At 38.1% G+C, this 15936-nt stretch overlaps 1 protein-coding gene across 2 annotated transcripts in view; it reads left to right on the top strand.

Moving 5' to 3' along the window:
- Nucleotides 1-15936, top strand: part of LOC111585486 (ras-related protein Rab-27B-like) — a 78049-nt gene that overhangs the window by 50696 nt on the left and 11417 nt on the right. For both annotated transcript variants that reach the window (XM_055019423.1, XM_023295003.3), the window contains exons 2-3: nucleotides 6329-6500; nucleotides 12822-12910. In XM_055019423.1, coding sequence (XP_054875398.1) covers nucleotides 6348-6500; nucleotides 12822-12910 — 242 coding nt within the window. In that variant the 5' untranslated portion in view covers nucleotides 6329-6347. The remainder of the gene's footprint in view (nucleotides 1-6328; nucleotides 6501-12821; nucleotides 12911-15936) is intronic.

Below are 15936 nucleotides of genomic sequence, written 5' to 3'. Positions count from 1 at the left end.
TTTTGGGGATATTCAGTCTTTACATTTTATATCATAGAAAAATGTTTTTTGGTAAACTTGATTTACAGCAAAAGACATTATTTTACCAGCAAATGTTGTCACAAACGTCTTTTCCAACAACATTTTGGAAAAATTGCGCACGAACATGTTTGCGGTTGCTGCCAACACAATTTACGTTAGTGCTAAACTTCCTGTAACCTTTTGGTAACATGTCCTGGTTATGTTTGCCTAGATAGATATGCAGATCAGATTTGTGGCAGCAGCTATTTGGACAACTGGGAGGTTTGAAGCAAATTTGATGCAAATTCATAACTGTCTAAGCATTTGCAGTCTGTGAAATCAGCTTGCAGTAGGTTTGGATCCTCATCTCATAATGAAACCATGTTTGTTTTGCTACAGATGTATTATAATCCTCCTCACTGTCTACACATCTTTGTATTCTCGCTCTGTTCTTCAGATTAGGTGCACAGTGTGAAATGAACCAGCGTGTTCGGAGCAGCACCACAGTGTTGTGGGTCTGTCAGCTGGATTTATGCTTCTCTGTGGACGTGTAGCTTTCTCTGGTGTCGGCGCTGATTTATACCAGTTCAGTCTAGGATTTCACTTGTTGCCTGTAGAAACAACACGGCGGCACCAGATGGATGTGTTGTGTAGAGAACAGATGCGATTAGTAATACATTTAGTGATAGGTACTTGCAATAAAAGAGAGGATTACTGAGCCTGTAACCAACAGCTCCGTGTTGCGTTCACACATTTAACACTACTGGCATCTGAAACCATCTGTGAAGGACTTTTTCTGATTTGTCATGTTGACGGTTGAGGATATCTTCAGGACATATTTGGTAAAGAAACCACTGGCTGAGCGCTGGTTGGAGATAAACATGTACAGCAGCTTCTGGTGGCAAAGTCAGCTAATCTTATTGTTTTTTCTGATGTGGTCTCCAGGAAACAAGATCTGTCTCCATTTGTTTCGTTTTGTTTCATTATTTAAAGCTGCCACTTCTAACATGTTCTCAGTCACCATTCTGAAGTTCTGAGATCAGTCACTGGACTGATAATAATAAAGATAAGTAGCTTGATGCTATTGATGCTTTAGATAGTAGAGTTTTGTTTCTGTTTGAAGAAGACTGCTGTGTCTTTCCTCAGAAGCTGCAGTACTGCTGCAGTTTACAGCAAACATGAGTGAAACCCTTTTTCAGTACCACTTAAATGTCAAATGATTCAAACCTGTATCACTTCTCAATAACTGCATTATTATTCCTAAGTCAAACAAGTAGAGCATCTCTTAAAAACTATTTAAAACAAATACTTTAGGTTATATTGAAAGAAACTCAATGCAACAAAAAGTGAATACACCCGTTATAAGTGAAACCAAACTGAGTCCAACTGTGATTTTTAGTCAGCCTAACTGCATGAACATGGTTATAAAATGAGCTGTAAACACCAGAAGCTTCTCAGTTTTGGACCTCTGAGCTGTGTCTGTCTGCATCATGTCATAATACCACTAATCAGAGCAGCAGTGGTCAACTCCCTAAAATGACTCCATGGACAGTGCGCTACTTGCACACTGCAGCTCTAAAGAACAGATGTTGCTGTACAACATTCAACAAAACAATGAGGCCTTTTTTTTTGCTACTCAGAACCACACAGCTCTGCTGGTTATGAAGCTGTTTGTGTATGAGAGTGTAACAGAAAGACGCCAGGTCTTATCACAGATACGAAGGATAACGGAGGAGGAAGAGCAATAAACAGCTTCCTGGTAGCGGTTCTGATAGTAACGCCGATGATGCCTCCTTATAGAAATACAAATCATCTCCTCTCTGAACAGAAACTCTCCTCTCCTTCCATTTGTTTCCGTTAGTTTCCTCTTCCTCCTGTTGTGTGTTGTGATTGCTCATCTATTTTTAATGCCTCTGTGTGTTTTATGGTTTTGCTTGTTGCTCGTTATTGAGATCGAACGTCCTCCGCAGACCGAAGGCAGCATCGCTGTGAACCGAGTGTATACGTTTCCATTATTAGATCTGCAGCGCTGTTTTATTTCATTAGACACACCTAACTGAAACTGATGCAGTCTAATTGAAGTGCGATGCAATGAATCTCATTTTCATCAGTAAGGGAAGGTTAGATATTAGAATCAGCTCTCAGCACAAAGCAATAAATTATAAAAAAAAAAAATACATCCTTCGCCTCCAAAATGACCGTAAAGTTGAAGCAACACGTCTTTAAAGAAACAAGAACGAAACCGAATCCAACAGCCTTCATTAAGGGAGGATTTATTACTGGGATGTTGTATTAGACTGAATTAGTTTTAGGCACCTCATCAAGCAGCAGCTGCATGTGGATACAGGAGCTTAAAATATTAAATTAAAGTCCATAATCGGTTCCGGTATGCTGTAAAAGATGTGATTATGTGCCTGTGGTGGATCTTTAGACACTTTGTCATGTTCCTCATGCCATCACTGAGCTGTTCCTACTTTTAAATTAGAGATTTTTGTGTCTCATTGGCATCATTATGTTTACTTTTTTGGTCATTTTACATGAAGCTTTTTGTAATTTTGTGTCTGGTTTGCACCATTTTGAGTCTAATTTATGTAGTTTTGTTCTTTTTTGTTGTTTTGTATCTAATTTGTGTAATTTTGGGTGCCATTTGTCACTTGGTCCCATTTTTTGTCGTGTTTCTCATTTGTGACATTTTGTCATGTCTGTGTTGTTTTATGTCTCGTTTTTCTTTCGTGTCTTGTTTCTGATGTTTAGTTTTTGTCTCTTTGGGTCACTTTTGTCTCCTCTCTGTTGTTTTGTGTCTGGTTTTTGTCATGTTTTGTTTTTTATTTTTCATTTGTGTCAATTTGTGTTGTTTTGTGTCTCGTTTGCATCATTATGTCTAAATTTTTGGGTGTTTCACATCTAACTTTTTGTAATTTTGTGTCTCATTTGCATCATTATGTGTCTTTTTGTGTTGTTTTCTATCTTAGTTGTGTGAATTTGGGTGTTATTTGTCATTTTGTCCCATTTTTTTTGTTTTGTTTCTCATTTATGTCATTTTGTGTCATTTTCTGCTATTTTTTGTCGTTTTGTTTCTCATTTATGTCATTTTGTGTCATTTTCTCCCATTTTTTTGTCATTATGTTTCTTATTTATGTCATTTCGTGCCTGTTTTTATTGTTTTGTATCACATTTGTGTTGTTTTATGTCTTCTTTTACTTTCATGTCTTGTTTCTGACATCTAGTTTTGAATTTCAGTTGTTTTGTGTCCTGTTTGCATCATTATGTCTCATTTTATGGACATTTAGAAGATAATTCCCTTCTTTATTCTGTTTTATTGCGATTGTTGTCAAGGTGATGGTTCGTCGCTGTGTTTTCTGCCGTCAGCTGACCGAGCTGCTGTTAACATTTTTAGCCCGAGGGGATCGCAGCTGATCACACCACAAACATTCCTGGTTTTCCACCAATGACAACAGATCAACAAACTCTACGCTTCCTCATCGACTCACGCACCTACAGAAGCCTTCATCAATACCACTGACAGATGCTAAATGTGAGGGCAAGAGGAGAAAGAAAACATAAGGCCTATCTGCCACCAGGGTGTCCCCATAGATAATGAAACCTGAATTCTCAATTAGAATCCCTATTTTCAAGATTATTTTCTGATCGTTGTTCGTCTTTTACAAACTTGCTGATCACTTGTAAAGCAAATCTTGTAGTTTTAGATTAGATTCATGTTTTTCCAAGGCAGGAATCCATTAATCTGCCTTATTTAGCGAGGATCATATCTGCTTTCATAACGGCTGTTCTTGTTGTTTCTACCAATACATTTGTCATAGCAAATCCATTTGAAAACCTGCTGTGTTAATAGTAGCAATACAACAATGCTGATGTATTATTATTCAATAATAATTACACCTAACAACAAAAGGTGCTATTTAAGATGGTTATTTTTCTTTAAGTGCTTCCACTAATTGGCAAAAAATAGGAGGGAAAGCTGCTGTTGTGAATTTTGTACCAGAAATAAAACAGGAAGTTGGGATATGCTATGATTTTAGCAAAATCAAAAACATTTTGAATACAAACACAAAGCTGTGCAGCATTATCAGATCAGAGTTATGAAAAGGAATTAGCTCTGGTTGAAAAGAGTGTGGGTTATTCGTCATTGTACTGTTGTTACTTCAGTCTGACTGGTGAATGGGAACGCTCTATATTCTCTTTCTAATTGTACTGTCTGAGGTTTATTGAAAGGAGGAATTCCTGCCAAATCACTGCCCTCTTTGTAATAAAGAATAGTGCTATACATGCTTCTTCTCAGCTGACCGAATTAGAGTCTCATGATCCTCTCTAAATATACCACATTTAGCCGTGAGGTAGACAGAACCCAGACTACAACTCAGCAGATACACAAACACTTCACACACTCAAGAATTACTCATGAAAGCTGCATTCCAAGACATCATCCAGTAGTTTGAGCAGCATGAGCACCCAGGATATCACCAAAATCCCATGCAGATTACAAGATGACGACGGAGAAACAATGTATGTTTTGGTGTAAGAATTACAGCTTGAGTGTTACTGGATTCTTGGGGTAAATACCGTTTTTTAAGGGGGAATAAATACCAAATTCTTGATATTTAACAGATACAGTACCATGCATACGTGTGATATAGTTATATTTTAAAGGGGAAACAAAGAAGTCATTGTTTACTTTTGTCCCAGCGATGCATTTTACAGACTATTTAAGAACTAAGCACGGACAGGATTGGGGACATCAACCCTACATGGTCTGATAAAATGCATACACTTTATTTATAATGTCTTTTTGGAGTTTATCAGTTCTTGGAAGTCAGCCTATATTCGGGAGGAAGCCTGGTTTGTGATGAGGTTGATGGTATACAAAGTTCTGTCATCTGCATAGAAGTAGACTTTACAGTGCTCGGTTGGGGAAAAAAATAAAGTACGTAAATGGACCTAATATTAATCCTTGAGGGACACCTTTATCAACCATCTGGGGACTTTAGGAGCTTGTTACAGAAACATCTGAACCTACAGAAAGCAGCTCATTTTTAAAAAAGAATGTTGCGGTCAATAAAATTCAAAGCCTTAACAAAGTCAATGTAATGGCACAGTGGATAAAAGTGTTTAACACAGGTAAAGAAGATCCTCAAACCAAAAATTTTAAAGTTTTCAAGTCTTCCAATGACAGAACGTCCTCTATAATATGTTCCTTTATTGTGATATATCAATACAGATAGAGAACGATTTGCCTGCAATGTTCTGTTGATGTTTTGGGGATGTTGCTGAGGTGACATGTAATTGGTAAAACATTACCAGAATGTTGCATGATTACATGATCACAGAGGGACGATGTACTCAGTACAACACATTTTAAGAATATTACTGCATAATGATCCAACAGTCTCTTTAGGGAATGGTATTCTGCCTTTAAAGAGAACATTCTGGAAACTAAACTTTACAGAACTTCTTCAGAACGCTTTATAGCAAAAAATAAATAAATAAAACATCTAGCTGGGCTAAAGGCAGGTCTAAATGCCTAAATACATAAAAGCTAGTATTTTGAAAATGTGTTTATGTATGAAACTAAAAGAAATACCCTACTTCAGTCACTATATCCACTCTTTGCACCCCTTTCTTCTGCTGAGGTTTAATGCCACCAACAGTTGATCTGAGGCGATTAACTTGTAATATTCGCCCGACTGCATTTATTGACATTAACGTCATGGATTTAGTTGCAGAGCTGCTGCTGCACTGTGGGTGTATTTTGGTTTTAACCCAAAGAAAAAAGGAGAGCTGAATAACTCGGAGGAGGAGATTTGTTGGAATTTCAGCAAAAAGGTGGCAATCAAAGGCGCTAATGCAACCATTAGAGCAATAAAAGTAATAGAAACAGACAAATTGCAATTATTTCAATGCCAATTAATTGACAATGCAATCTCAGGATTATGGGTGCCCTCATAGCACTGATTTTGTCTTGTTATTTACCATTTTCACACTCTCTTCTTCTACTTTCTCATGAGTCTCTTCCACTCAGACTCTCACACAAACTTAGTATTTTCCCAGAACTTCATGTTGTAGTCGGGACGACCTCTTGATCCCCACTACCATAATTCAACATGGCAGCAGTAGTACAACAACATACAAAGGCACAGACCATCTCCTTCCTCTGTCTGGGTATGTTTTCTATCCACCGAGTTGTTTTTGTTAGGCTCTTATTTCCTTTTCTCTGCGTTTCTTTAATCATGTTTTGTTTCACACCCAACCAGAATACCAAACTGATTTTTTATCCGTTCGTGACCGTGCCTTTCTGTCTTGTTTTGTTCAGGTTTATTGTGGTCATCACTATGACTGAAGGGGATTATGACTACCTGATAAAGCTCCTGGCCCTGGGGGACTCCGGCGTGGGGAAGACCACGTTCCTGTACCGGTACACAGACAACAAGTTCAACCCCAAGTTCATCACCACAGTCGGCATCGACTTCAGGGAAAAGAGAGTGGTGAGTCCTCCAGTCTCTCTCGTCTTGAGGCACGAAAGCAGGGAAATAAGTCGCTAATTTACCTTCGACTTCAGCTCAGGTTTTCGCCCAGCTTTCTGTTGCACCTTACACGCAGGTGATGGAGGCTTGGTTGCCATAGTTACCGTGGCATTTTCGTCCACGCATTTTCTCCGGGCTTCACTTATCGAAGAACAAACAGTGGGTCAGGTCAGGTCTGGATTTTCTGCTGCTTTTTTTCTCCCACGGTGGCTGCTGCGCTGAGTCACACTCCACTTATTATAACTTATACATGAAAACCGAGGATCAGATCCAGGCTGGATAAACAAGACGGAATAAATTATCTGTGAAGAGATGTCCTAGGTTAACTAGTTAGTTTCTAACATTATAATTGGTGTTGCATTCATGAATGGAAAAACAAAAGAAAATGGCATGAAGACCTGTGGGCTGAAACAATATGACTTCTTGCTGATGAAGGAAACAAAAATGACAACAATTATCTGGTGGCAGCTGCACATGTTAAACTCTGGAATGTACACTAATGTTCAAAAGTTTTGGGTCACTTAGAAATCTCCTTATTTTTGAAAGAAGAGCAATTTTTTTTCAATGAAGATAACATTAAATGAATGATAAATCCAGTGTAGACATTGTTAATGTGGTAAATGACTATTCTAGCTGGAAACAGCTGATTTTTAATGGAATATCTCCATAGGGGTACAGAGGAACATTTCCAGCAACCATCACTCCTGTGTTCTAATGCTACATTGTGTTAGCTAATGGTGTTGAAAGGCTCATTGATGACTAGAAACCCCTTGTGCTGTTATGTTAGCACATGAATTAAAGTGTGAGTTTTCATGGAAAAAATGAAACTGTCTGGGCGATCCCAAACTTTTGAACAGTAGTGTAACAGATGGTTAGTAAAGCAGCTGTAAAGACTTGAATGATTTTGACAAAAACTTAATCAAAATGGTGAAATGACTGGATCGGAACAACTCCAGAACTGCAAGGCTTCTAGTCACCCTGTCAAAAGTAGTCCTAAAAAGAAGTCTAGACTGATCCGTTCTCCATTGTCTCTTAATGAAGTTACTTTTGTTGTTATTCCACTTTGGAGACTCTTATATGGATCCTGATTCCATTTGATGCTGCAGGTTTTTAATAAACTCAGAGGAAATAGTTCTAAACAACTGGAAGCAACGAATTTTGGCTCCAGCATTGTCTATGTGAGCATGTTAGCATACTGAGATTAGCATTTAGCTCAAAGCACCACAGTGTTTACAGTAAATATAGTCTAACAAAGGTGCTAGCATGGCTGTGGACTCTTAACTTACGTAAGACCAACCCTCAACAACTGCGAACAGCAACAATACAGCTTCCAACGGTTTTAAATTAATGTGTTTATGAGATTCCTTATTTATTCAAAGCAATTTGCTGTAAATTTTCATTCAAATAATTGAAACTAAAAAGGCCTGTGTGTAAAACAGGTTTTTAATTAGTTGAACTACTTCAAAATTTCTTACTGGCTTTAGCCACAAAAAATTCCTCCACATGCCAAATTTTGATGTTGTGGTGAAGCCTATACCTTCCAAAACTATTTTTAAAAAGTCTCATATGGCCATTTTCTAAACTGTAGACTTTTAACATTTTCTAAAAGTTGAGGTTTCATTGTGGTTAACAGATAAAACATTCTTGGGTGTGGTTCAAAAATGCTTATTATCAGTGGTTAATAGTGAATATTTGATGTCGTATTTGAAGTGTAAGCTGCCTCATAGAACACACATACTGCTTGTGCAATACTGACAGAATTAACAACAGTAAAGATGCAGAACATGGAGATCTGGGTAGTGAATAGAATAAAATCGCTGCCTCTTTGGAGATTTGACACTCACGGACTCTGGGGAATATGACAATGACATATCCTGACAAGTCTTATTAAAATCATTTTAGGTTTGAAAGGTGTTTGATGAGACAGAATCAGTTTTTAGTCACATCTGGATGGACTGTGTAGTTTTGCTAAAGGATAATTGACAGGTTGGAGGACTTGAAGTAGATTTTTTATGACTTTGTATGATGTCGTATTACAGGGTGAATTTGGGAGCAATCAGACACTTCACTGGTGCCATATATAGGCAATATCTGTCTCTTTAAGATAAAAAAAAACATTTTACAGCCTCCTTTCCTGTCTATAGAGGGTTACACACATGATTTTGAGGGAACTACAACTTCAAACTGTCACTTAGTTGTTGAAAACATCCACAGCTGCTGATAAAGTCATATCAGGATGAATATATGCAGATGTAAAATGCAGTTATCTGACTCAGAGAGTGGGCGAGTCTTGGTTCGGTCAGCAGTTTGATCACCTCGGTGCTCTGCTGCCTTCGCACGTCTGAAATACAGACAATGCAGCTTTAAGCCCACCATTCAGGATGACTCATAGGATTGATTATTGTTCCTCACCTCCTCTCTCAGTGTGTGTTTTTGTGTGTGTTCGTGCTGAGGTCACACCCTGTTTTCAACTCCGTCTGAAGTCAGACAGAAGCAGCCACATGTGTGATCACAGCTGTAGCTCGCTGCTGTCGCTGGTTCCTTCTCTGAGGCCTCGGCCTGAATTCGGACCAGTTTGTTTGTCCTCTGAGTCACAGAACCAGGAGTTTGTAGATGAAAGTCACATGACTCCCAACCAGGTCAATAAGTAGACATTTTTGGTAAGAGGTGAGGATGTTTTGGTACTTTTACTGGTTAAAACACCAGAAAACAGCTGAATATGACCACTAGACTTAGTCTTGCACCTGCTGGTTGATTTTAAGACATTACTTACTGTGTTTCATGCACCTAATGGGCAGGTTCCTGGTTATACTGCTGCTCCCCTACAAGCTACAATGTGATGTGAGGCTTGCTGTTCCTAGTCCTGTTCAAGAAACCATTCAAAAAACCATAACATAGGGTCATTACATCAAAAAAGCTAAACCTGGTTCAGTTTTTGCTACATGTGAGCCTTTAAGATGCTGTGTACTTGGTAACCTGAACTGTATTTCTGATTTTTAGGCTTTGTCACGAGAAGTTTGTGACTCAAAGTGTCCCTTTCCAACAGAGATGGCAAGAAACTTAAGGCAAAAGTGTTCAAGCAGTAACGTCACACTTGTAAGACAAATCAAAATAAAGAACAAAAAGGTTTCAGTCAGATATAAACAGAGAAATATCAAACAAAAATATCCATCTGAGTCCCAGAAACTGAGATTTTGAGGTGCTAAAGGAAAGAATACTTCTTTTCTCCCTCAAAATAAACTTCTGCAGTCATGTAATTCAGGAAGTCATTCTGAAAAATCTTAAATATTTTCTTTCCTGAGTAGTAAATTCTTACCTGTTAGTGGTGGAGTCCATTTAAACACATTAATCTGTTACTCCAAATGTACTTCCTGGATCAGATTTCATGTTTCGCTAGAACCTTCAGCAACACACCTCCACCGACTCAGCCAACCTGCATTTTCTCAGTGCTGGGCTGTTTTCAGTCGGATTTCCTCCTAAGTTCTGGCTGAAGACCAAAGTACTGAAGAGTTATTTGCAGTCAGGACCTCTGAGCTTTGGAAGTAACTTCCTGAAAGTCTTAAGGTTTGCGCATTCGGTATCATCCTTTAAGTTACATCTCCTAAATCAGAGCCATAGTCCAGGAATCCTCAGCACCACTGGGGTTCACAACACACCGATGAACCAAAACATCACGAACGCTCACAGACAATGTGACAAACATTCATTTTCCTGCAGCAGCAGCACATGCAAAGTTCTGGAATCTATTAAACAGTAAATGAAGCAGACTTAAATAGCCTATTTTAACCTGAGCTAGGTTCTACAAAATGCTTTACGATGTTATTTTCATCCACCTATTTGGGTGATCTGAGTTGCAAGGTGCTCACCTACTAACCTCAAGTTGTCCACCATCAGGAGCAGCTTTGGGTTCAGTGTTTTGCCCAAGAACACTTGTGGGCTGTCAGGGATTGAACCACAAATCTTTTGGTTGGTCAAAGCCAATGCAAGGCAAATGGGCAGGTGTAAAGAGAGAGACTTGGTCCAAGCATCTACAAAACTATAAGGTTCTTTGGGGTTGGTTCTGGATAGCAGTCACGAAGACCACAAACTATGAACAAGCAGCAGGATGTTCTCAAACAAATGTCATCTGTGGTGGCTCCAACTTGCAACTTACAGGACTTGAAGGATCTGCTGCTCAGATCTTGGTCCTGATACCACGAGGTACCTTCGTAGGTCTTGTAGAGTCTATACCTCAGCAAGTCTCCACAAAGAACTAAGAGTATATTAACCAGGAGGTTTGGTTCAGCATAGAGGACTCACACTGCCAGATTTACTACCTGAATCAGTTTGCACCTGGAGAACCGAGCCAAAACCACCACGGAGCCTCTTGTTACTGCTGTGAACACCGTCAGTGTAAACTCAGCCTTAAAGAGTGTCAGAGGAAGTGTCAGAGTGTCTCATCTGGGAGAGTCGGAGGTGTGAGTGTGAGTTCATTATTACACAGTCAGAATCGCTGTCCAGGTGAGACGTAGTCCTGCTGAGATACAGTGAAGCCATGGAGAGGTGGAAAAAATAATCCTGGAGTAAGTTGGTGCATATTTCTTGAAGTATCAGTGAGAAGATACTCGATAGTGGAAGGTCAGCTCGAGGAACAGATCTGAGAGTTTGATTTATTACATGTTAAAATGCTGCACAATGGAATCATGGTACTATGAGGAAGGATTTTAGTCAAGAATGTTCTCGGGCGACTGTTAAGCCTCTCTCCAGTGGATTTACACGAATCAAATTATATAGTATCCTCCTCTAAATTACTGAATTTGCATGTACAGCTTGATGATGTGTTGAAAAATGTCTGACAGTTCATGTTTGAATAGTTTTTTTCTACCAAATGCTGGAAAACTGAAATTGATTTAAATGACTTTTTTTGGGAAATTTTAGAGAGAGTCAAAGAAGCAGTCAGTTATAACCTGCTTTACTTAAATTATATTGATGACACGAATAAAAATTTGCAGTACTATGAGAGTTTTTGCTGGATACCACTGTATTTCCAATGAAGCCTCAGTAATTGAGTTATGCATTACATTTTAATATATTTTCTGGGGGAATTGTCATCTCAAATGTCTTCTACAAAGGTCAGAGTCTTTGGCCGTCCCTTAAATGGGACATTAAATGTAAGTTTACACAACAAATATCCAGTCTTTAACTAAATGATTGATAATTACCTGATAAATTATAATGATGCACCACATAGCATGTTACACAGAAATGTTTAGGAAGTTGGTCATTAGAAACTGTTAGCAAGTTCAGGCACTTTGCGAAAACATTAGTGCACCTCAAAATACTAGAACATTGTGGAAAAGTTCTTTTTTTGTAATTTGATTCAAAAAGATAAACTTTTAAAGTAAAATATTTCAGGCCTTGCTATGTTTTAGTTTTGATGATTGTGGCATAAAGCTCATGAAAAATCAAAAATCTAGTATCTAATTAAAATATTTCATTTCAAATTTGAGTAAAATACTATTCAAAGAGTATGAAGACCATGTATCTGTTGGTGTAGATGAGCACATGCAGCAACAACCTTGGGGAAGATTGCTGACTTGAAAGGTGTGCAGAAGACGATCACTGACACTTGAAATGAAACATCTAATTATTTGAGATACCTATAAGCCATAATAGTCAAAATTAAGACATAAAAAGGCTTGAAATATTTCACTTTATATGTAACAAGTCTAGAATATATGAAACTTTTCCTCTTAGAATTCAGTTACGAAATAGAAATGAGGCCTATATCAGGCTTGTATCTGTCAGTCGCTACTCATAAGATACTTGTCTGTCCAGGTGTAGATTAGTTTGAGGCTTTGCAAGATGGATTCTGTTGGAATCATAATCTTGCAGCCTCTATAAATATTTGCAGAAGAAAAGTGCAGAGGCATAAAGAAAAGCCTCGGAAAAGACCCAAAAATAACCCCCAAATCAGGCCTGTTTGCATGAGACTAATAACAATACACAACCTCTGTGAAATCTGGTGGAAATTTTACTTTACAAATAGGAACATGGCAAATTTTCACAGAATTAAGACGAAAGATGACCTCCACAATTATAAGAAATTAGTGCTTAACTGGTACAAAGCTAGTGCTGTCCAAACAGAGCTGTAGAGAGGTGTTGCCAGACTGTAGTTTGAAGCAATGCCTGTCAGGGTAATATCCACAAATTAAAAAATATACATTTGTACACCTATATAAAGTCATTTGATCTCTTTTCAAGCGTAAACTAACTAAAGCTCTCTTGTTTGTTTCTCCTCAGGTCTACACAGCGACTAACCCCAATGGGACGGCCACAGGGAAAACCTTCAAGGTCCACCTTCAGCTCTGGGACACAGCTGGACAGGAGAGGTGGGCTGCTTATCCCATTAACTCTGGATCTTTTCCCACAAAGGGGGGAAACTACTAACAGGATAACGGGTTGTCAGCTGGTTCACATGTCACTGATGGTATCTTGGTGGTTAGATGTTAGTGATACTTCAGGAAACAAAGATTTGTTGTTTGTGAGCCACAGCCAGTGTGTTTGGAAGGTGAAGCCATAGACTGTATATAAAAAATTAACAATGCTACTGTGATGTGACCTGTTGGTTTTTTGTCTGCTATGTTGAAGTTTTGGACATAATTATTGAGTTGCCCTAAAACCTCCCTTGCTTTATCATCTATTTTACTCTAAATGGGACCTTAATTTTCTAAATGAACATCACACTGTATTCAAAAAGTCTTCAGTCTAGCAATTAAGACCATCAACTCATCATGAAAATATTTACTGAGGTAGCAAATCAGGTGAGAAGTTGGTTCATTTTCTCATAGACTTCTATATAATTAGATTTCCAGATGAGTCACCTCCTGTTGGCTGTTGTAAAGAACACAGGTTTAATACATTTTTTTTTTACTTCAGTTTTCAGACGGATCTTTATATACTGTCTATGGTCAAAACTAAGTGTGTTCAGCTGCAGTTCCATTCATGATTACCTAGATGCTAGTCTGGTTCCACAACCCACATCTAAATCTGGTTTTACTGTCCGCTGATGGTGGTTTCTGCGTGTTAGGGAGACAATTAACCAAATTTATCTTCTCAAACATTAGCCAGCAACTTAGCGACACTCGTAATAGCAGCAATAACGACACGTAAACCCCCCGAAATAGTGACAAGTGTATTATTTCTCAATAGGAATAAAATATTAACAGCCAAAATTAAGCTGCAATTCCATTCATGGCCACTAGATGCTAGCTTGGTTTTTGACCTCTAAATCACTGTTCACATCTAGATCTGGCTGTACCGTCCACTTATGGTGGTTTCTGTATGTTAAGGAGACAATTAACCAAAGTTTATCTTCTTAAACGTTAGCTAGCAACTTAGCGACATTCATAACAGCAGCAATAATGACAAGTAAATGACAAAAAATAGCAACAAGCATAGATGAGACGGGTGTAGATGAAGAATTGAGTTAAAGAAACAACTTCTTTGTTGGCATATTTCATTGAAATAAAATGTTACCCTATCTTAGTGAAAGCGCTAGTTTTGTCAGTTGCAGACAGCATTGGAAAGACGGATTAAAAAAGGAAAGCACAATACCAAGATGAATAAATGAAGTAAAACAAAATGGCCCAGTCTGTTAACTTGAGTCCAAGAAACTGCTGATTGCATCGAAATGAACGGGTTAAACCTGGTCTTTCCTCTAAAAGTACTTGTAGAAGCATCTAGCTTAGCTCTTTAAAAGTATTTCTCAATAAGAATAAAATATTAAGACCTAAAATTAAGCTGCAATTCCATTCACGGCCACTAGATGCTAGCCTGGTTTCAGACTTCTAAATCTCTTTTTGCGTCTAGATCTGGTTTTACTGTCCACTGATGGTGGAGTTTAATATAGACTGGTGAAGTTTATCTTCTTAAAAGTTATCCAGCAACTTAGCTACATCTACAATACCAACAATAGTGACAAGTGAATCACAAAAATAGCGACAAGCATGGATGAGGCTGACATAGTTGCAGAATTACGTTGAAGAAACAACTCTTTTGTTGACATAATTCTTTCAAATGTGAAAAAATGTTACCTCCTCCAAGTAAAAGTGCTAGCTTTGCCAGTTGCAAACAACAGATGAAATGGATTCACCACTTGCTGCTGTTAGAGATTTAACAGGAAAACATAATGTTAAGGTCAGCAACTACAACAGTAGTTACCTGAACTGCTAACTCAACGCTATTACAAGAAATTGCTGATTGTATTTAACTGAATGGGTAAATCCAGAGTGTTTCCTCAAAAATACTTATTGAAACTTATATCTTAGCTCTTTTAAAGTATATTCTGAACATTAAGACCCAAAAAAATAAACTCTCTTGGAACCTATGGACTGAATGCAAGTTTTGGTGAGTTTATAAAGCTTCAGTATGACTTTATGGAGCGCTACAACACTTTCACATTCTCCCACTTTTAAAACTTCCCTGCAAAATGTAGCAAAAAAAGGAAACTAATAAACGCAAAGCCCACTGCTGAAATCTGGCGTGTATATCCACAGAAAGGTTGAAAGGGGAAACAACACATCAGTATTTGTGACTCCATCCGTCAATCATGTGAGTGTGTGGTCTCTAATTGGGCCCAACCTTGATCTGTTGATTCGGTTTGTAAAGGCCTGATGACTCACTGCTGGATGAGTCAGTGGCAGTTACGTAATTTTAATTGCATTTATGCGACTCAGTGTAACGGAACAGTTTTCTGTCTTCATAAACTCATCCTCGTGGGGTGAAAGTTGGGTTTGAATGTTGGTGTTTGGGGTTCTTCCCCCAGCAGAGGAGTCTTAACGCACATGTTTGTGTCTTTTCTACATCAGTTTGTGGTAAAAATGTCTTTATTTATGCAAAGGAAAACACAAAAGTGAGGTTCTCGGTGATTCTTTATTCCATTCAATGATTTATTCTCCTGTTTTCTCATTTAATATTGTCTCTGCTGAGTCAACACACACTCGATTTTGTGTTTCAGGAAGTATTCTCTTTAAAATTGCATCTGATGCTGTTTCATATCAATTATCGTCAGATGTTTTTCACCAAGATTTCTGCTCAGGTGTAAAACTTTCTGCACATTTAAAGCACATATCTGTGATTTCGGATGGTTTTTATGAATTATGTACATTCATTCTACACTATACCTGCATTTACTTAAGGTAATTTATGTGCTTTTTCTGAAGTATTGCATCAGAAAATGCCAAAATTCAACAAAAAACTCCCCCAATTTTGCACAAAAACCTGTTTTTACACTTGCTAAAGGTAGTTTTTGACTCCTTTAAAAGAGTAAACTTGCTTCATAGGAAGTGGAAACTCCGGCTTCGACTACGTTCTGATTTTCTGCTTCTTCAGTTGCCTCCAAAAAGCACAAAGATTT

This window comes from Amphiprion ocellaris, chromosome 17 (genome assembly GCF_022539595.1).
Source record: "Amphiprion ocellaris isolate individual 3 ecotype Okinawa chromosome 17, ASM2253959v1, whole genome shotgun sequence".
Taxonomy (NCBI): domain Eukaryota; kingdom Metazoa; phylum Chordata; class Actinopteri; family Pomacentridae; genus Amphiprion; species Amphiprion ocellaris.
Note: the sequence above shows the minus strand (reverse complement) of the source record. Positions and strands in the feature narration are given on the sequence as shown.